The sequence below is a fragment of the Ictidomys tridecemlineatus genome, chromosome 7 (assembly GCF_052094955.1).
Source record: "Ictidomys tridecemlineatus isolate mIctTri1 chromosome 7, mIctTri1.hap1, whole genome shotgun sequence".
Lineage (NCBI taxonomy): Eukaryota > Metazoa > Chordata > Mammalia > Rodentia > Sciuridae > Ictidomys > Ictidomys tridecemlineatus.
The window spans coordinates 81,091,750-81,115,365 of record NC_135483.1 but is presented as its reverse complement, the minus strand read 5'-3'; the positions used below and the strand labels follow the sequence as shown (position 1 = coordinate 81,115,365).

At 39.2% G+C, this 23,616-nt stretch overlaps 1 protein-coding gene across 1 annotated transcript in view; it reads right to left on the bottom strand.

The window, feature by feature from the left end:
• The window catches only part of LOC110596984 (zinc finger protein 85-like), an 86,001-nt gene that overhangs the window by 39,216 nt on the left and 23,169 nt on the right, over positions 1–23,616 (bottom strand). Inside the window, exon 6 of the mRNA XM_078017211.1 lies at positions 14,676–14,756. Coding sequence (XP_077873337.1) covers positions 14,676–14,756 — 81 coding nt within the window. The remainder of the gene's footprint in view (positions 1–14,675; positions 14,757–23,616) is intronic.

Sequence of the window (23,616 nt, the reverse complement as noted above, 5' to 3'; positions counted from 1 at the left end):
TTTCACATTTCTTTGGGGGGAAAAAAAAGACATCCTAACAGAGCCCAGCACAGATAAGAATTTTTTAAAAGAGTTTTCACAAAGGAGAAAATATGCAGATGGCAAATAAATATATGAACATGAGTATTGAGCAGGATTCTTCAAGGAAGTTAATAGTGAAGGCAGCAGAGACTACTGTAGATCCACCAGGAAGGGTGAAAAACAATGACACTGCCCACACACAACTGTAAAACTGATGGTCACAGGGACACTGAGTGATTGGAATGGACAAGCCTGCAGTGGTGAAGGTAAATGGTAAAGCATCTTGGAAGATGGTATGGTGCTCTGTACTCGGGTGTGTGCTATGAAAGAGCAACTCTACTCTAGACAGAGGAAAGGTGGGAAAAGTGTTTTATGAGGGTGCTCCAACTGGACCCCACCACTGCCAACTTCACCACTGGGAAACGTCCACAAGCTGCCACCACACTCTGCACTGCAGGACCCTTCTGTCCAGATACATGGACCCAGTTTTTACACCAGCCCAAGCATGGCCTCAGCCCCAGCTCAGACAAGACCATGAGGCTGTGTTCACTTAGTGCCAAGGACCTGATGATAAGAGGTGAAGGATAAGGCTGAGAAGAGCAAAATAGAGACATGGAACAGAAGGGCCAGGGCTCAGAGGCAGGGCATTTGCCTGGTACATGTGAGGCACTGGGTTCCATTCTCAGCACCACATGCAAATAAAGGTCCATAAATAACTAATAAAAATATATTTTAAAAAAAGAAGTGGAAAAGGAGAAGGAGATGGGGCTGATGAAGGAATAGAAACTGCAAAGGATGATGAGGGAGTAAGTGGGATGCAGATAAGAAATGGAGGATGAAGATAAAGTGGATCCCAGCTGGCCAAAAAAATATGTTGTTGTGACAGCCAACATGGGCTTGGGAAGGGACACCCTTGGGAATCGAGGTGGGAAGAACACTAAAATGCTAACCCTTCATTTGCTTGTGGCTCAGGGTCTGCCCCAGGGTGTCACCTTCGTCCTTTACCAAGGGCTTCTCATTTCCACCTGTTCAGATGCTACTGCTGCTGCTGTGCCTCTGGCCTGCCCCCATCTAACCCCCATGCTGGTCTCCAGTGCCCCTCTGCCTTTTCTCCCTCCTCTTCTCCCTCCTCCTCCCTACCTTCTAGTGGCTTCCATTAGCAGCCTCCAGGGCTACACATTGTGGGGAAGAAAAAGACATTAGAAAGCACATTTTAGTTGTGAATGTGATAATTTTGTTGATTGTGGTGCTGGTTTCATGAGTGTGTACATATGACAAAAGGTAAAAATATAGATCTTAGATATGTACAGGTTAATGTGTGTCAGTTAAACCTCCATAAGTTTGTAAAATAAGAAAGATGCATTGAAATCTGAGGTTAATAAGGAAAAATACACTTACAATAGCCCTTAAATGGCTAAGAATTTGTTAGCAAATTATCCATCTCAATACTTTGGAAAAAAGTAAATTTCCTTAAATTATAGAGGGAAGAAAATCCTAAGGAAAAGAGCAAACTTAGAAGATATAAAAAATGAATATTCCATAGAAAGAATTTCTCATGTCAACATTGTCACTTTTAAAGAGCAACTGCACAAAACTCAACTCAAAGTAAATCAAGGACCTAGTAATTAAACCACAGATGCTGCATCTAATAGAAGAAAAAGTAGGCCCTAATCTTCATCATGAATGATTAGGCCCTAACTTCCTTAATAAGACCCTATAGCACCAGAATTAAAACCAAGAATCAATAAATGGGATAGAATCCAATTAAAAATTTTCTATAGAAATAATCTGTGAGGAGAACAGAGAGTCTACATTCTGGGAGAAAAATTTTACCCCTCATCAGATAGAGCACTAATCTCAAAGGTATATAAAGAACTCAAAAAGCTAAGCACCAAAAAAAAAAAAAAACCACCAAATAACCCAACCAAAAAATGGTCCAAGGACCAGAACAGACACTTCTCAGAAAAGGATATAGAGCCAATCAACAAATATGAAAAAAGTTTCATCGTCTCTAGCAATTAGAGAAATGCAAATCAAAATTACATAACATATCATCTCACTCCAGTCCGAATGGCAGCTATTATGAAGATGAACAACAATAAGTGTTGGCAAGGATGTGGGGAAAATTCTGGTGGGACTGCAAATTGGTGCAGCTGGTGGGACTGCAAATTGATGCAGCCAATATGGAAAGCAGTATGGAGATTCCTTGGAAATCTGGGAATGAAACCAACTTTTGACCCATCTATTCCTCTCCTTGGTCTAAACTCAAAGGACTTAAAAACAGTACACTACAGGGACACAGCTACATCAATGTTTATAGCAGTGCAATTCACAAAAGATAAACTGTGGATCCAATCTAGATGTCCTTCAGTGGATGAATGGATAAAAGAAATGTCACATATATACACCATGGAATTTTACTCAGCTATAAAGAGAATACAATCATGGCATTTGCTGGTAAATGGATGGAGTGGAGAAGATAATGATAAGTGAAGTTAGCCAATTCCCCCCGCCAAAAAAAAAAAAAAGAAAAAAATGCCGAATGTTTTCTCTGATATAAGGAGACTGACTCATAGTGGGGTAGAAAGGGGGAACATTGGAGGAATAGATAAATTCTCACAACTTTGAGTCTAGCCTAACTTGGCAAGACCATATTCAAGAAAAATATAACTGGGATGATAGAGCTCACTGGTAAAACACCTAGGTCCTCTCCTCAGGACCACAGGGGGAAATTTTTAATTCCTGTCTTCTTTCTATGAAGTTAAAGTCCTCACAAATAAGGAAATGATTTAGGAGTGATGTTATATTTTCTAAGCAAGTCATGTTAAATGTTCAAGTATTCACATCTTTCAAAAAATTCCCAAGTATTTTGCTTTTGATATCATGGTCATTAGAACTGTCTCTTTAATTTTATGTTTGCTATTTATTTTCTTATGAACACAAACAACTGACTGATCTAGAATTTTGTTACTGACCTGAGCTCATCTGTTGCTTCTAACAGTACTTACTGAACTCCTACATTTAAAATATCCACTTTAAAAACACTTCTATCTCATATCACATCTTGAAAGATTACAAAAGTGAGACAGCAAGAAACACAAGTGAGTTGCAATACCCCTTTGACAAAGGCAAAGATACTGGTGAGAATCTCAGCAAAACTATTCCCTGAAAGTCAGAAACCAAGAGAACAAGACCACAATCTGCTGCAAACACACATTACCAGGCCCAGGAGATGAGAGATACACCAGCCAGCGAATTTCCAATTCTCAATTTAGAAGAAGACAGAATATGCAAATAATCCATCCATCTCCAAAACTAAAACAAGTGTTATCAGGAAATCTAAATGAGTATCAGATATCCCCTTGTTTTATTTAAATTGGGTTTTTCACTGCAAATTTTAAAAATTGTCACACTTAGCTTCAGAATATTTCTTACAGCACAAGTTATGAGACATCATGTAGACAAAAGAGGGGCTATTTCCTCAGGGTAGAATATCATTCACATTTCAAATGAGCTGCAATTAAAGAAAGAAGCATGAAATATTAATACTTCAGTTCGAGTTGTGTGCCCAAAATCTTGCTCATTACAAAAAAAAAAAAAAAAAAAAAAAAAAAAAAAAAAGCTAGTAACCTAACCTTCAATCATATTTTGGAAAATATTTGCACAACTTTCACAAATACCCAGCTTTAGTAGCTATCAGATTAGCATGAGCATTTTGTCACTTGGTTAATTTAAATTGCAGAAAACAGGATAAACCCAAGATTGGGGCTAGAGGTAGGCTGCATGCTGTGTTGCTCTGTAACCTAAGATTCAAGCGATGGAAATACTGTTTCTCTGAGAGTTATTACAGGATCCCTGAACACTACTCCCATGCAGGAATGCTGGCCACAAAGCCCACACAAGTCCTCCAGCCACCACACCCAAGCAGGACCAGATTTAGCACACATTCAGGACTCCTAGATGCCCACCCATGCAGAAATCCTGGTGGCCACTGCCCTGCAGGATCCCCAGCCATCATTCCTGTGTGGACCCCCATTACCAACATGGAGCTCCCCTGGTGTCCCTCTATCTTGGGACACTGCAAACAGTGCTACATGTGGTAGCCTGCACCTGGGGACACTGGACAGGGTCTAGAGACAGCTGCCAGCCACAACACTGCATGCCAAAGAGCTGGATCTCTTAACATGTCACTGAATTCCATCACCCAGCTCGACAAAACTAACACCCCATCTCTGAAAGCAGCCACCTCGAACTTGGAACATCTTTTTCATCACCTTAAGTTAGGGCAACTTTTAGCTTGGGACAGAGGCTGGGGCCTAGAAGCAATATCAAGGTACCTGGAGTCCCCAAATCCATCCCCCTCCCCAGCAGTTGCTATCCCCGCCCAGTGCTTGCAGCCACATGGTCAGTCCATAGCTTCCAAAGCCTTTTCCTGATCTGCTCAATGGCTCTCCACAACAGGTGCACAGCCCTCAGGGCACATCCCACAAGACTTCTGGAAAGAGGGGTTTCTGATTGTCTTAAGTACCCCTCCCTTTCTACTTCCCAGAGTTCAGAGACTAAATTAGAGACCAGGAATTGTAAGGTCTGCAGGTGATCCGCATACGAGATCCTTGGGGTGCAGTCTCCCATGGGGACTGGCAAGTGCTACACCCCAATTCCAAGAACTTCCCCCCAAGACCAACCCTCCCACTCTAACCTTTACCATCCTGAGGGTGGAGACACCAGCAAACAAAAGACACCCCCAACAAGAAGGTGAGAAAAGAAGTGGGAAAGATATATCACTGGAAGAAAAAACAATCCTTGTTTCTTTGAGATTCTTTTTCTCTTTTCCCTCTCCCTCTTCTTCTGCCCTCACATTCCCAACATTTGTAAAACCAAAAACTTCTCATCGATTAGGCTACAGATGTCTGGGAGGTCTGAATAGTATATTACAGTTGTGTTGTATATTCTTTTATCTCCTATATTTACATTTTGTATTATTTAATTTGTATGTTTTTTGTTCTTGCTACAGTCTTCCCACTTACATATTTCCCCAAAATCACTTTCTCTCTTTTCTACTGATACTATTCAACATTTCATTCCTCTTCTTAAGACCTAATAACTCTATATCCTTAACTCTTACTACCTCAACATCTCATCCTACACCCTACTCGTGGTTCTCCCTTTTTCCACACTAGAAACTGCAGACCCTTTTGCAAACCTACTATTTATATTGTAGATAATGATTGAACTCTCCTTTTCTGTATATTGTGAAAAAGGCATAAACATCTTAATAGGAGCAATTTGTTTTAAGTCTTCACATTGTTTGTATTGGCTTCTGTGTATATTGATCTCCCCCTTAAGGGAGAGGTATTGGAATCCTGCAGGGAAACTATAAGCCTACAGGGTAAAAACTCTAACACCTTGAAAACACAGAGCTAGAAGGGAAGATGCATGAACAACAAGAAAATCCAAGAGAAGAATGTGCCCTAAACAAGATGAGCCTTCAAAAGAATCCATGGTTAAAACAGCAGAAGAAATGACAGAGAAGGAATGGAGGATGTATATAATTTTCTGTGAATTAAAGGATTATATAAGAGAGCAAATACAGGCAGCAAAGGATTTTTTTTGACAAAGAGCTACATAAGCAAATACAGGAAGCAAAAGATTCCTTCAATAAGGAGATAGAAGTTCTGAAAAAAATAAATAGAAATCATTGATATGAAGGAAACAATAAACCAAATTAAAAACTCAATAGGAAGCATCTCCAACTGAATACATCCCTTGGAAGACAAAACCTCATAAAATGAAACAAACTATATAATCTTCAAAAAAGAGGTTGACCACACAGTGAAGATGATAAAAAACCATGAGCAGAACATTCAAGAATTATGGAATAACATGAAAAGACCAAATTTAAAAATCATTGGGATAGAAGATGGCATAGCGCTCCAAACTAAGGAAATGAACAATTTATTCAATGAAATAATACAGGAAAAATTTCCAACCATGAAGACTGAATTTAAAAATCAAATACAAAAGAGCTTACAGGATGTCAAGTGTACAAAATCACAAAATATCCCCACCAATTCACCTCATAATAAAACTGCCAAGTGTACATAATAAGGAGAGAATTTTCAAAGCCACAAAATTAAGGAATCAGATTATATATAGGGGAAAATGATTAGAATCTCTGCTGATTTCTCAACAGAGACCCTGAAAGCTATAAGATCCAGCAACAATATATACCGAGCTCTAAATGAAAGTGGCTGCCAAACAAGAATCATATCCAGCAAAATTAATCTTTAGATTTTGATTTAGATGTTATTTTTATGACAAAATAAAAACTTTCTAGGATACATAAATGTTAAAAGAATTTGCAACTAGAAACCTGCACTAAAGCACATCCTTGGCAAAATATTCCATGAAGAGGAAATGAAAAACAATCAAAGTCAGAAAAGGGAGGTATTACTCTAAAGAAAAAAACCTATCAAAGAAAACAAGTTAACTACCAAAATAAACCAAAACAACTTGGAATGCAAATCATGTCTCAATAATAATCCTGGATGTTAATTTATAAAATTCAACAATAAAAAGACATGAACTGGCAAATTGGATGAAAAAAAAAAAGAAGACCCAACAATATGCTGCCTTCCAGAGACTCATATCATAGGAAAACATATCCACAGACTGAAGGTGCAAGGTTGGGAAAAATCTTACCACTCACCTGGACTGCAGAAGCAAGCAGGGGTTTCCATCCTTATGTCAAATAATGTGGACTTCAAGTGAAAATTAATCAAAACAGATAAAGAAGGACACTACATACTGCTTAAGGGAACCACACACCAACAAGATATAACTATTAGAAATATACATGCCCCAAACAATGGAGCATCTATGCTACGCAAACAAACTCTTCTCAAGTTCAAGGACCAAGTAGACCACAAGACAATAATTCTGGGTGACTTTAACACACCTCTTTCACCTCTGGATAGATCTTCCAAACAAACGCCAAACAAAAACTACAGAGATCAATAATACAATCAATAACTGAGATTTAACTGACACACATAGACTATTTCATCCTTCAACAGGTGACTACACCTCAGCATCAAATGGATTCTTCTCTAAAATAGACCATATATTATGCACAAAGCAACTCTTATCAAATACAAAAGAGTACAGATACTACCCTGCATTCTATCAGATCATAATGGAATGAAATTAGAAATCACTGATAAAAATAGAAGCTACTCCAACACCTGGAGACTAAATAGGATTCTAGTGAATGAACAATGGGTTGCAGAAGACATCAAAGAGGAGATTAAAAAATTCTTAGAGGTGAATGAGAACACAGTTACAACTTATCAAATATCTGGGAAACTATGAAGGCATTACTAAGAGGAAAGTTCATTTCATGGAGTTCACTCCTTAAAAAAAAAAAAAAAAAGGTCAACAAACAAATAACCTAAAATTACATCTCAAAGCCCTAGGGCGAAAAAAAGGAATCAACACCAAAAGCAGTAAAGGATACAAAATAATTAAAATCAGAGCTGAAATCAATGGAACTGAAACAAAAGAACCAATTTAAAAATTGACAAAATAACTGGTAAAGGAAACACCATTTGACCCAACCATCCCACTACTCAGACTATACTGAAAGGACATAAAAAATCAGCATACTACAGGGACACAGCCACATCAATGTTTTAGCAACACAATTCACAATAGCTAAACTGTGGAGCCAAATTAGATGCCCTTCAATAGATGAATGAATAAAAAAATGTAGCATTTGTACACAATGGAATTTTACTCAGCAATAAGAGAATAAAATAATGGCATTTACAGGTAAATGGATGACATTGGAGAAGATAATGCTAAGTAAAGTTAGTCAATTCCAAAAAAAGCAAATGCTGAATGTCATCTCTGATATAAGAAGCTGACTCATAGTGGGGAAGGGAGGGGGCATGGGAGGAATAGATGAATGAGACAGTAGAGTAGAGGGGTGGGAGGGGAAGGGAGGTGGCAGGGAATTATCAAGGATGGTGGAATGTAATAGGCATTGTTATCCAAAGTACATGTATGAAGACATGAATTGGTGTCAAACTACTTTATATACAGATATGAAAAATTGTGCTGTACATGTGTAGTAACAAGTGTAATACATTCTGCTGCCATTTATTTATTAAATTAACATTTTTTTCAAAAACCTTGCAAAATAAAAAGTTGGCTCTTTGAAAAAATACATTTGATAAACCTTTATCCATGCTAATGTAGAGAAGGAGAGAAAAAACTCAAATGACTAAAATCCATGATGAAAAAGGAATATCACCATGAATACTACAGAAATACAGAATTAGAACTTATTTTGCAAATGTTTACTCCAATAAAACAGAAAATATTGAAGACATCAACAAATGTTTAGGATCATATAAAATTACCCAAACTGAGTCAGGATGATATACACAAGTTACACAGATCATTTTCAAGCAATGAAATAGAAGGTGCCATCAAAAGCCTACCAACCAAAAAAATCCCAGGACTCAATGGATACAAGACCTTCAAAGAAGAAACTAACACCAATACTCCTTAAATTATTTCATGAAATAGAAAAAAGAGAACACTTCCAAACTCACTCTATGAGGCCAAAATCACCCTGATTCTAAAATCAGACAAAGAAACAAAGAAAAAAACCTTCAGAGCAATCTCTCTAATGAACATAGATGCAAAAATTCTGAAGAAAATTCTGGCAAATTGAATACCAAAACATTAAAATGATTGTCACCATGATTAAGTCGGGTTTGTCCCAGGGATGCAAGACTCCCCATATGAAAATCAATAAAGGTAGTTCATCACATCAATAAACTTAAAGAATCATAGGACCATCTCAATGGATGCAGAAAAATCATTCAACAAAATACAGCACACTTCATGTTCAAAACACTAGAAAAACTAGGGATAACAGGAACATATCTCAACATCATAAAGGCTCTCTATGCTAAGTCCCAGGCCAACATCATTCTAAATGGAGAAAAATTAAAGGCATTCCCTGTAAAAACTGGAGCAACACAGGGAGGCCCTCTCTCACCACATCTATGCAGCATAGTTCTTTAAACACTGTCCAGAGCATTTAGATGAAATAAATTAAAAGGATATGGTTAGAAAAAGAAGAACTCAAACTATCACTCTTTGCTGATGACATGATGCTATACCTAGAAGATCCAAAAAAATCCCACCAGAAAATGAACTAGTAAATGAATTCAGCAAAATAGCAGGATATAAAATCAACACCCATAAATCAAAGGGAATCTGTACATCAGTGACAAAACCTCTGAAAGAAAAACTAGGAAAACTACCTCATTTATGATAGCCTCAAAAAAATGGGAATCAAGGTAATGAAATAGATGAAAGCCCTCTACAATGAAAACTACAGAATGTCAAAAAAAAAGAAATTAAATGAGATTTAGAAGATGAAAAAAGCTCTCTTGTCCTTGGATAAGCAGAATTAGTATTGCCAAAATTACCGTACTACAAAAGCACTATACAGATTCATACAATTCCAATCAAAATCCCAATGACATTGCTCAAGGAAATAGAAAAAGGGATCATGAAATTAATCCTGGAAAAACTAAAGAGACCCAGAATAGCCAAACCAATTCTTAGGAAGGAGAGGGAGGCAGGGGGCATCACTATACCAGACCTTAAATTATACTTCAGAGCAATAGTAACAAAAACAGCATAGTACTGGCAAAAAAATAGACATGTAGATCAATGGTGTAGAATAGAGGACACAGAGACAAACCCACATAAATACAGTTATCTCATACTAGACAAAGGTACCAAAAACATACATTGGAGAAAAGATAGCCTCTTCAACAAATGGAGCTAGGAAAACTGAAAATCCATATTTGGCATAATAAAATTAAGTCCCTATCTCTCACCATGCACTCAACTCAAAATGGATCAAAGACCTAGGAATTAAACCAGAGACACTGCACCTAAGAGAAGAAAAATTAGGTCCAGATATTCATCATATTGGATTAGGCCCCAATATTCTTCAATAGTATAAGTATTAAAACCAATAATCAGTAAGTGTATGGATTCAAACTGAACAGCTTCTCAGCAAAAGAAACAATCAATGAGGTGAAAAGACAGCCTACATCCTGGGAGCAAATTCTTACCACACACACGTCAGATACAGCACTCATCTCTATGGTATATGAAATACTCAATCTTAACATACACACATACACACACACACACACACACACACAAACACACACACACAAATTAACCCAATCAATAAGTGGGTGAAGGAACTGAATAAGCACTTCTCTGAATATGATATACAATTGAGCAACAAATATATATGAAAAAGTTCAACATAGCAATTAGAGGAATGCAAATCAAAACTAAGATTTCATCTCACTCCAGCCAGAATGCCAGCTATTATGCATATAAACAACAGTGTTAGTGAGGATGTGGGGGAAAAGACACACTCATACACTGCTGGTGGGACTGCAAATTGGTGCAGCCAATATGAAAAGCAGTATGAAGGTTCCTTGGAAATCTAGGAATAGAACCACCATTTGACCCAGGTATTCCTCTCATCAGTTTATACCCAAAGAACTTTAAAACAGTGTACTTCAGGGACATAGCCAGGTCAATGTTTATAGCAGCACAATTCACAATAGGCAAACTGTGGAGCCAACCTAGATGCCTTTCAATGGATGAATGGATAAAAAAATGTGACATACATACACAATGGAATTATTACTCAGCAATAAAAGAGAATAAAAACATGGTATTTGCCAGTAAATGGATGGAGTTAGAGAATATTATGTTAAGTGAAGTTAGCCAATCCCCCAAAAAAACAAGTACCAAATATTTTCTGATATATGGGGGGGTGATTCACTGTGGGATAAGGAAGGAGAGCATGGGAGGATTAGATTAATTCTAGATAGGAAAGAGGGAGGAAAATGGAGGGGGAAGGGGATTAGGAAGGATGGTGGAATATGATCAATATCATTATTCAAAAACACATGTATGAAGATTTGAATTTGGTATCAGCATACCTTATATACAAACAGATATGAAAATTTGTGTTATGTATGTATTAAGAGTTGTAATGCAGAAAGAAATTAGTACATGTATAATGGCATAAATTAGCATGAATTTACTTTATATATAGATATGAAAAATTGTGCTGTATGTGTGTAATAAGAATTGTAATGCATTCCACTGTTGTATATTTATTTAAAAAATAAATTTTTAAAAAAGAAAGGTATTGGAACCTGTTGGGGACACTATAAGCCTACAGGGTAAAAATGTAACACCTTGAAAACACAGATGGAAGGGAAGATGCATGAGCAACATGAAAAACCAAGAAGAATGTGCCCAAACAATGATGCTACATTATTTGAATCCAGGGACAGAACAGTAGAAGAAATGACAGAAGGAGTAGAGGAGGTACATAATTTTCTGTGAATTAAAGGATGATGTAAGAGAGCAAATACAGGCAGCAAAGGAACATTTTGATAAAGAGCTACATAAGCAAATACAGAAAGCAAAAGAGATAAGGAGATACAGATTCTGAAAAAAACAAATAGATTTTTGAAATGAAGGAAACAGTAAACCAAATTAAGAACACAATAGGAAGCATCTCCAACAGAATAGATCACTTGGAAGACAGAACCTCCGACACTGAAAGAAAAATATATAATCTTGAAAAATAAAGTTGACCCAGTGAAGATTGTAAGAAACCATGAGCAGAACATTCAAGAATTATGAAATAACATGAAAAAAACAAATTTAACAACTATTGGGACAGAGGAAGGCATAGAGGTCCAAACTACAGAAATGGACAATATTTTCAAAGAAATAATATGAGAAAAATTTCCAAACATGAAGACTGAATTGTAAAATCAAATACAAGAAGTTTACAGGATGTCAAATGAACAAAAATCACAACAGATCCACACCAAGGCACATCATAATAAAACACCTAGGAAACAGGAAAAGCAGAGTATTTTAAAAGCCATAAGAGAAAGGAATCAGATTATATATGGAGGAAACAAATCAGGATCTCTGATTTCTCAACTGAGACCCTGAAATCTACAAGATCCTGCAACAACATACACCAAGTCCTGAAAGAAACAGATGCCCACCAAGAATCATACCCAGCAAAATTAAATTTTGATTAGCAATTAGATTTCAATTTAGATATTATTTTTATGACAAAATAAAAACCTTTCATGATACACAAAAGTTAAAAGAATTTTAATCTAGAAACCTACACTACAGAACATCCTTGAGGAAGAAATGAACAATTAAAAAATCAGAAAAGGGAAGTATCACTCTAAAGGAAAAACCTATCAAAGAGAAACCAAGTCAAGTTAAATATCAAAAATAAACAAAAATAACTGGGAATACAAATCATGTCTCGATAGTAACCCTGACTGTTAATTTCCCAAACTCACAATCAAAAGACAGATGGCAGATTTGATTAAAAAAAAAGACGCAACAATACGCTGCCTTCCAGAAACTCATTTCATAAGAAAAGACACCCACAGAGTGAAGGTGACAAGTTGGAAAAAAAATATATCACTTGGGCTGGAGCTCAGGGGTAGAGCACTCATCTAGCACGTGTGAGGCCCTGGGTTCGATCCTCAGCACCACATAAAAATAACTAGCATTGTGTCCATCTATAAAAAATAAATATTAAAAAACATACCATTCACATGGACTGTGGAAGCAAGCAGGGGTTTCCATCCTTATATCAAATAATGTGGACTTCAAGTGAAAGTTAATCAGAAGAGATAAAGGAGGACCTTTCATACTGCTTAAGGGAACCATACACCAACAAGACAGAACAATTACAAATATTTATGCCCCAAACAATGTTGCGTCTATATTCAAACAGACTCTTCTCAAGTTCAAGGGCCAAATAGACCACAAGACAATAATTCTGGGTGACTTTAAACACCTCTTTTACCACTGGATAAATCTTCCAAACAGAAGCCAAACAGAAACTACAGAACTCAGTAATACAATCAATAACTTAGATTTAATTGACATACATAGAATATTTTATCCTTCAACAGGCAAAGATACGTTCTTCTTAGTAGCAAATGGATCCTTCTCTAAAATAGACCATATATTATGCCAAAAAGCAACTCTAAGCAAAACGGAAAAATAAAGATACTACCCTGCATTCTATCAGATCATAATGGAATGAAATTATATATCAATGATAAAAATAGAAGTTATTCCTATAACTGGAGAATGAACAAAGGTTTGCAGAAAACATCAAAGAGGAGATTTAAAATTCTTAGTGGTGAATGAGAACACAGATACAACATGTCAAAATCTCTGGGACACTACGAAGGCATTACTAAGAAGAATGTTCATTGCATGGAGTTCATCACTTAAAAAAAGAAAAAAGTCAAAAAATGACCTAAAATTATATTTTAGTAAAAATTAATCAACACCAAAAGCAGTAAAACAATTAAAATCAATTAAAATCAGAGATGAAATCAATGGAACTGAAACAAAAGAAGCAATCAAAAATTGACAAAGTGACTGGGAATGGAACCACCATTTGACCCAGCTATCCCACTCCCTAGTCTATACCCAAAGGACTTAAAAACAGCATATTACAGGGACACAGCCACAATGTTTTTAGCAGCACAATTCACAATAGCCAAACTGTGGAGCCAACTTAGATGCCCTTCAGTGGATGAATGGATAAAGAAAATGTGGCATATATACACAATGGAATATTACTCAGCATTAAAAAAGAACAAAATCATGGCATTTGCAGGTAAATGGATGGCATTGGAGAAGATAATGCTAAGTGAATTTAGCCAATCCCAAAAAACAAATGCTGATTGTTTTCTCTGATATAAGGAGGCTTACTATAGTAGGGTAGGGAGGGGGAGCATGAGAGGAATAGATGAATTCTAGATAGGGAAGAGGGGAGGGAGGGATAGGGAGGGGCAGGGGATTAGCAAGGATCCTGGAATGTGATGGACACCATTATCCAAAGTACATGTATGAAGACTTGAATTGGGTGTCAACATACATTATATATGTCGATACAAAAATTGATATATATGTGCATTAAGAATTGAAATGCAAAAAAGTACATGTATAATGGCATAAACTGATGTGAACATACTTTATATACAGAGATATGAAAAATTGTGCTCTATGTGTAATAAGAATTATAATGCATTCCACTGTTGTCATGTATTTAAAAAAAATAAAATAAAAAATATAAAAAACCTAAAAAAATAAATCATGACCTAAAAAATATGGAGAGACAGAGAGAGAGAGAGAGAGAGAGAGAGAGAGAGAGAGAGAGAGAGAGAGAAGGAGAGATACAGAGGGAGAGAGACAGAGAGAAAGAAAAAGAGAAAAAGAGAGAGAAAGAAAGAAAGAGAGACAGAGCCAGACAGAGACAGAGACAGACATGGAAAGAGAAAGACAGAGAGACATAAAGAGAAAGAGAGAAAAAGAGTGTGTGTGTGTGTGTGTGTGTGTGTGTGAGAGAGAGAGAGAGAGAGAGAGAGAGAGAGAGAGAGAGAGAAAGATAGAAAAAAAGAAAGAAAGAAAGAAAGAAAGAAAGAAAGAAAGAAATTGTGAGACAGAATGCATGTGGTGCTACACACCTGATATATCCAGTGGTCTGGAAGCTGAGGCGGGGGGATCACAATTGTGAAGCTGACCCCAGCAACCGAGTGAAATCCTTCCTAAATTAAAAAAAAAATAGGTAATAGTAATTTTAAAAAATTAAGACAAAATTTAAAAATTCAAATTTTTAAATAAAAGGGCTGAGGGTATAATTCAGTAATAGGACACCCTGGTTCCAACCGCCCATTTTACAAAAGGAAAACAAGAACAGAAAAAAAGTCTTTTTTTCCCAAAGGTACAGGGGAAAAAATAGTTTTAAATTTATAAATTGTATTGAAAACAAAAACTCTATTCCTCAAATGACTCCATTAAAGAGTACAAGGATAAGTGACAGATGAAAGAAAACAATTGCCTCACCTTTAACCAAACTCTTCTAAGAAAGTAGAACAGAGACTTCGAGAGAAATGCAGGTAAGAGCAATGAACAGACCCTTCAAATAGCAGGTATCTAAATGTCCCATCATCACAAAGCAATCAAAGTCTTTAAAAAGGAGGGATTGTACAATAAAGTCACATTGTACACACAAATTGAGACAGTGTTGAAGAACATGTGGGATTATCATGAAGGTCCACAGAAACAGATGTGGACACTACAGCACCTGTTCATATGGGGACACAGCGTGCTCCTCCAGAGCTGAGACCCAGGGCCTGGTGACAGAGGATGTCCATTGGGAATAGATAAATAAGAAACTAAGGAAAATAACCATTTCTGACAATCAGTCACATTTTCTTTGCCATATTGCATACAGTTTGACAAATACTATGGAACAATGTCAGTTTTATATGGATGTTATATACATATCACATTTCACATATAAGCATACATAAATAGTACATCTGCAGAATTTGAAGAAATGCAAATACAGATCAGCACATAAAAGACTGAATGATAAAATTCCTCCTTATAAAGATGGCCACATCCCTCAGGTTCATCTAGGACAACACACCATCAAAATTTTACCATGATTTCCTTTTCATTGAAAAATGGACCGAAGCAAAACAGTTTGAAAATTCTCCTGGAAGGTTAAATCGAAATGAAATTAGCCAAGAATTTTGAACTCGAAGAGCAGAAGCTGGAGCTATCATTATCAGGCACTAATGCATGTTATAAAATTATCATATTGCAGTAATTTGAGGACCAAAAACATCACAATGCAGAAATTTTATAGATGACTCCACATGTATGTAAATGTCATTTTTATTATTAAGTGCAATGACAAGTCCTAGATAAACGCAACCATCTCCAGCAGAGGACTTGATGTGAATGAACAAGACAACCCAACAGGAAGAGAGGTGTGGGAACTGGAGGCCCAGAGCACTGGTATGGCTTGGGTTCAGGAAATGTGTGGTACTGGATTATACTCCCGCACTCTGAAAAAGCACGTAGTGGTAGGATTATGTTTCAAAATAATACCAGAATAGGAGGCTCCTGGATTGTCTCCACACATGGATATACCAAATAAATACTTCTGTTTTGAGTCCCTCTTAAATAAAGTTATACCTGGATTGAGAGACCTATGCATTGGACCACTGAGAAAATATCTACCATCCGAAGGGCAGGCAAAGTTGGGGGACACTTGGGCATTAGTCCTGCCTTGAACAATGTGCCATATAATTGGGACAGAATACCCCAATCCAGTGTCACCCAGGGTAGAGGAAGACTGCTTGGAGTAACAAATGGAGCACAGTGGACACTAAATGATTTGTAGCTGGAAACACAATTTGTCTGGTGCTCATAGAAGAAAGAGCTGGATATACACAAGTATCAGGACGAGAGAAAAGGGGTGGTTTTCTATGGCTCTGGTGGGTCATGAGCTTTATCCATGGGAGCAGGGCAGAAGGGGAGTGAGATCAAGGGTCCCAGTTTATCCCTAGAAGGGATTTGCCAGCATGATCTGCAAACTGTGATTGCTAACAGTCTAGCTCCTCTCTAGCCAGTCCCTGAAGGTAGACAGGACAAATGCAGTCCACCTAGCAGCCCTGCCTGAGCCCTCTCCCCTCTACCTCAGTAATAACTCCAGGCCTGACCAGTTCTTTCTGAAAGGAGTATGTCCAAGCACTCAGAGTCCCAACATTTTTCCCCATCCCATGGACTCCATTCTAACCCACCAAGCTTTGGGAGCAATGGCAACTGTGCATGTGCAAATCTCCCTGGATCCCAAAGGAAGGGCTTCACATTGGCTGCAAGCACTTCCATGGACTACGATCTCCCCCCACACACACACCAGGATTGAAGAAAAAGGATTAATACCACAGCTCCCCGTTTCTTTCTAGAATAGGCTCACACCACCTTCTTGCGGTGAGCACAGGAAGTCTGGGTTCTAAACAATTGCATCAGGAATTCAGTCATCAGCCAATTAGGAGACCTTCTGCAGCCTGAGCCCCAGCAAAAAATTATAAGAGCAAAAAAAAAAAAAAAAAAAAAAAAGAAGTCATTACCTAACATATGCATTGGGAAGCTGTACTGTCACAATTGACATCGAGAAATCACAACGTAAACAAAGTCCACTCACGAACCCACGTTGATGTAAAAATCATACACTTAATTGCAATGGAAAAGTCATTATCAATCAAACCCTAACCAGGCCACCCTCAGCAACTTAGCTAGACCTGCGTTCAGAATAAAAAGTAAAAACTACCAGGGACAGAGCTGAGTGGTAAAGCACCCTTCTGTTAACTACCAAAACAAAACAAAACAAATAAAAATAAACAAATAAACTCCACAAAACTAGCTCAGGAATAAGCGAGATCCCTGTTCACTGCAGTTCCCTTCCTCCAGGAAAACGGGGTTTGAAGATTTGATTTTTTTTTTTTTGGTGTGGGGGGGTACCTGGCATTGAATTCAGGGGCACTCTACCACTGAGCCCCATCCCCAGCCTATTTTGCATTTTATTTTGAGGCAGGGTCTCACTGAGTCTCCAAGTGCCTCGCCAAGCTGCAGAGGCTGGCCATGACCTCGCAGTCCTTCTGCATCAGCCCCCACCCCCAGCCACTGGGATGACAGGTGTGTGCCATTGTCAGGCTCAGAGATTGGAGTCTTCCAGTGGTCCAACCTGTCAATCAGCACAGCCCAGGAAGACACCGGGCAGCCCGGCTCACCTGTCAGATAGGACTCAGCAAGGGCTGAGGCTGCAACTTGGGATGGGGAGGCTGCAAGGGGTCTCCGCCACTGTCACGCTCCTAACCCGGCTGGCCAGGGGGACTGATGGGCGCTGTCCCCAATGGGTTCAGGCCTGTGGTCTCAGAGAGCTCCCGGAATCCGGGTCGGACAGCTCGGTTCCCGCCACAGCAGGTCCCCACTGGACAGCCTCCATGCAGAACCTCCCTGTCCAGGAACCAGGTGCCACTGCACACTCGCCATTTTCTGGTGCCCAGCAGGCAAGCCTGGACTGGGGAGCTTCAGCCCCTGCATGGCAGGGCCACCCGGGATCCTGGGCACGAGGGAAGGCTGGAGTCCAACTGCAGCAATCTGAGTGGAACCATGGACCCCAGAGATATAAATCCCACTCCAAGCGCGGAGGCCCGCCCCCTGCTCGCTGGCTATACTCAGGATTGGACAGCGCTCAGCACGGAGGCTTCTGATTGGACAGGGAATCAGTCAGTCTCCGCTCTCCACAGCCTGAGCCCAGGGAGCCTTCTTTTTTGAGTGATGGGGGTGGGGTGGGGTAATATCTGCTCCAGGCAAGGAGGAAACAAGAATGGCAGGGTTTGGATGCAGCTTTTTTCTTTTCCTTTTGAGGTCTCAGCATTGGGTCAGAGTTAGGGTGACCAGAATTCTAAGTTCTGTTGGGTTTTGATGTAAGGAAATTGAAGTCATTTCTGGACAGTTTCATCACCTGGGCCTCCTCCTATAATAACACCACCCAGGGGTGCTGACTTGTCCTCTGTTTAACTGCAAAATTCTCCAAGCAGAACTGGCCTTTTGCCCCTTGGAAATTGCCCAGTGGTGGAGGCTCTGGACTGGGCCTGGCAGGAGCCCTGGAGGAGACTCCAACTAGGTTGGCAGCACTGGAGCTGATTTTCCTCCACCTGAGTTGAATCTGTATCTCCAGCCCACGTTGAGGCTGGAGGCAGAGTAATTAGATAAGCACAGAAGAGACCCAGAGAACATAGACCTGGGTAAACCCCAGCTGCACTGGGCTCCCTTGCTCTCTGGACACTGGGGGTTGAATTCAGAGGACTCGACCTCTGAGCCCCTTCCCCAGCCCTAGCTTGAAGTTTAGAGACAGGGTCTCACTGAGTTGCTTAGCACTTTGTTTTTGTGAGGCTGGCTTTGAATTCCCCATCCTCCTGCCTCATCCTCCCCAGCGACTGCAATGACAGGCATGTGCCACTTTTTTCTTTCTTTCTTTTTGAGAGAAATACCTGTGGTGGCCACAGGACAACAGCCTTGCACAGATCAAGGCCACCCTGGGTGCTCTCCCTGGTACTTGCCAGGCCCCTGGATCCCAGGCAATGGGATCCTGCCTCCTAAAACCAGAGACCCCCTTCCCAGGTGTGCATTCTTAGTATCAGCTGAATCTGCACTTGACAAGAAAAAAGAAATAGAAAAAAAAGACATACCCTACCTGCTTGTCTTGATGTAAACAAAGCCAATGTGTTTCCAAAGAGAGCTCTGGTATTGTCCCCCCCAATTCAGGGATGCAAAAAGTCACATAATACAGAGATGACTTCTCGTTAAGAGGGGCTCAAGGGTCTGTCTCTTTAAGGAAAAACAATTTGGGTTGGATTGGGAGTCCAGGAAAGCCAATTCCAGGTTTTCCTAATTTGGTAAATAACTCTATAGACTCAACACACCCTGCTCCACTCTGCCTTAGTTAACTGTGGAGGCTTCGAGGTTACCTGCCCCCTGGGAGCCCTGCACCTGCAGATGAATGGGGGGGGTCCTTTCTTCTCCATGCAGCGCCCTGAACTTCCACCTTTCCACAGGCTCCAACACCTTTGGCAGCATCCAATGGGGGAGCGGTTTAGAAAATTCTGGAATGTACCTAAAGACATTTCCTAATCTGGCTATGATGCTATCAATTTGGTCCCATGGACCTTTTCAGTACGTTTTATCTTCTTCTGTTTTATTGGTTCTTCTTAGATATAAATGACCATAGAGTCCATTTTGGTAAAATTATCCAAACATAAAATATAACTTATTCTCCTTAGGACCCCATTCATGAGGGTGGCATGATGGGCCGATTCACTTAGGTCTTTTCATATACTTAAATAGGAACATTATCGTCCATTCATGCTACTGTCTTTCCTGTTCTTATCTCCCTTCCCTTCCTGTTTTCCCTGGCCTTTATCTCATCTACTGAACTTCTCTTCTTGCCTCCCACCTTCCTTGTGATATAGATAACACATATCAGGGAAAATATGTGATCTTTGGGTTTGGGGGAATCTTATTTTACTTTAGCATGATAATCTCCATTTACTGGCCAGTGTTATGAAGTCATCCTTTTTTTAAAGCTGAGTAATATTCCACCATGTATATATACCAAAATTTATCTATTCATCTGTTGATGGGCATTTAGGCTGGCTCCATAGGTTAGCTAGTGTGAATTGTGCTATCATAAACATTGATGTGGCTGTGTCCCTGTAGTAGGCTGATTTTAAATCCTCTGGATATATATACTGAGGAGTGGGACAAGTGAGTCAGAGGGTGTACCAGTGCTAGTTTCTTGAGGAATCTCTATCCTGCATTCCAGAGAGGTTACACCAATGTGCAGTTTCTCCAACAAGGTGTGGGCATTCCCTGTTCCCCACATCCTCACCAATTTATTGTTACTGTATTCTTGATAATTGCCATTCTGACTGGAGTGAAAGCTCAATGCAGTTTCAATTTGCATTTCCCTAATTGCTAGATACATTGCCTTTTCAGTATTTATTTTTCAAAATATTTTTTTTCTAGTTGGAGTTGGACCCAATACCTTTATTCTATCCATTTATATTTTTGTGGTGCTGAAGATGGAACCCAGTGACTCGCACGTGCTAGGCGAGAGCTCTATGGCTGAACCCCAGCCCCAGCCCCCATTTTCACTATTTTTTACTTTTGCTTCTAAAAGCAGCCCAGGTATTTGGGGGACCAGTTTTGCTGCATTTGTGAAATGGGAACATTTCTCTCAAAGGAAGAGAAATAAGGTGAAGGCACATGCCCAAGATTCCAGAGATTTGCAGTACAGGGTTGTCTTGCCCAGGATGAGGAGAAGATTATGTGGGTGAGAAGAGGGAAAAAGCTAGGGACACCTTGGGGCCAGAACCCTGCCTTCGATCAAGAGGGATATTATTATTGCTGTTGGTTTTCTTAACCAAAATGATTTTCCTAAGCTGCAGTGCCACTAGATATAGGACCGTGGATGGAGCTCAGATTTGTCGTGAGAGGCAAGGAAAAGTGAATAACCAACCCAGTGGTTCCAATAACCAACAAGCTAGACCTTGGGCTCCTTGGGGGCAAAACACTGGGTTTTACCCAATAATTAACAATCCAACAGCACCTGACACCCAATTAATGGGGGATGGAGAATTGGATCAGTTGGTGTGGGGGTCTGTGGGTGGTCAGCTGCAGGAGCTTGCTTCTGGGGTGCATTCCTTGCATCTGACAGGTTTTTCAGCACAAATGAGATAAACAATGTGGCAAGAAAACTGGCAAAACCCTCTGCAATATTCTAGCCAGGAAAATTCATGAGCACTTTAAAAGCATCTTAATATTTACCCTTGGTAAAATGTACCTCTGTCAGAATGCAACTATTTTAAAATAGCTGTCAACGTGAAAAGTTTCTGAAATCTGCCAGTTTGTGGACCAGGTTTGTGGATCACTGCAAAAAACAAAAGAGTCCATGGATAAATACATAAGTAAAAATAGAAATCTAATAATGAGCATTCTCTTAAGACTTCCATCCTGAAAACACTGCCCTATTTGCTTTGAAAACTAAATCATCATTTAATCATTCCTCTAGTTACACTTGAGGTCCAAAAATAACTGTGGAACATGTCTGGTTGGGACAGAAATGCTGGGATGCCAAGAAGAAAGTTACAATGAACCTTAAAGGAGAAGGTTCATAAATCACCAGAATGAAAGAATGCCCACAAAACTTTGAAATTATAAACAAGGGACTGGGGTTGTAGCTCAGTGACAGAGCACCTGCCTGGCACCTGTTAGGCACTGGATTCGATCCTCAGCACCACATTGCAAAGAAATATATAAAATAAAGGTATCCTGTCCAACTAAAAACTATTTTTAAAAATAAAAATAAAAAAGAAAGGATTTTAGATAATACATAAAATATAGTCAAAGTAGAGGAAATTTTATTGGCCCAGAAATCACTATCAAAAGAAAGGGAGGAAACAGTGAGGCTTCTCTGACATCTCTAGGCCTCACACCCGATTGGATCCTCAACTTTATGGGAGATCCTGTGTGTGATTCCAGAGGCCTGCCCATGGACAAATTCCTAGTTCATAACTGGCAGTAGGATTACATTGTATTTGTAGGTTCCTACTCCACAGGGTCTTGTCCAGAGACACCAAAGCTAAACCCAAGTGTGTGTGTGTGTGTGTGTGTGTGTGTGTGTGTGTGAATTTACTGTTTTAAAACTTTTATTTTGGCAGCTATTATGAAGACAAATGACAATAAGTGTTGGTGAGGATGTGGGGAAAAGATACACTCATACATTGCTTGTGGTACTGAAAATTGGTGCAGCCAATATGGAAAGCAGTATGGAGATACCCTGGAAATCTGGGAATGGATCCACCATTTGACCCAGCTATTCCACTCCTCAGTCTAAACCCAAAGGACTTAAAAACAGCATACTACAGGGACACAGCCACATCAATGTTTATAGCAGCACAATTCACAATAGCTAAACTGTGGAGCCAACCTAGATGCCGTTTAGAGGATGCATGGATTAAAAAATATATGCGTAATACATACATAATGGAATTTTATTCGGCAACAAAAGAGAATAAAATCATGGCATTTGCAGGTAAATGAATGGTGTTGTAGAAGATAATGCTAAGTGAAGTTAGCCAATTCCAAAAAAAACTAAATGTGGAATATTTTCTCTGATATGAGAAGGCTGATTCATAGTGGGGTAGGGAGGGGGAGCATGGGAGGAATAGATGAATTCTAGATAGGAAATAGGGGAGGAAGGGAAAGGGAGGGGGCAGGGGGTTAGCAAGAATGGTGGAATGTGATGGACATCATAATCCAAAGTACATGAATGAAGTCACAAATTGGTGTCAACATACTTTATATATAAATAAGCAATGAAAAACTGTTTTATATGTGTAATAAAGAATTGTAATGCATTCTGTTGTCATTTAGTTTTTAAAAAATCAACAGAAAAAACTTATTTAAAAAAAGTTGAAGATGATATTCTAAATATATAAATGCAACCCTTAAGTCACCTTGGTCTGCACTGACCAGTTTTCATTGGAATGTTTCTGGGACCAGTAGGAAAATAGGGGCACAACATACTATCAGAGAGGACATTCCCACTTGAGAGTGTACCTCTTTCCCTTCCCTATGTCTTTAAATAAGCTAATACCTGATAGAGTGAGGGATGTGTCTGAAATAGTAGTTAGCAGATGCACATTAGTGACAGGAACAGGAAGTTGACATGCCAAAGATCCAGGACAACTAGGTCACTTTGGCCCATGCTGGTCTGGAATGGTTCTTACATACATTCAATCATCCTATCTCCTTGAGTTCTGGAGTCTGGTCTGTGAAAGTGTCCCAGAACTTATTCCCTCCAGGGTAACTTGTGTTCTCAAGCAGAGTAGAAATCACTTCTAACAGAAATCACAGGTTGTTGGCTGAGGAATGGAAGATTGGACATTGACTTGGCCCAGGCAGGACTCTAGGTAAATTACTTTTCTAAAAGAAAATTGGGGGTCTGTACAGAGGGCCAGGTTTATAAAATGACTCCTTGACCTG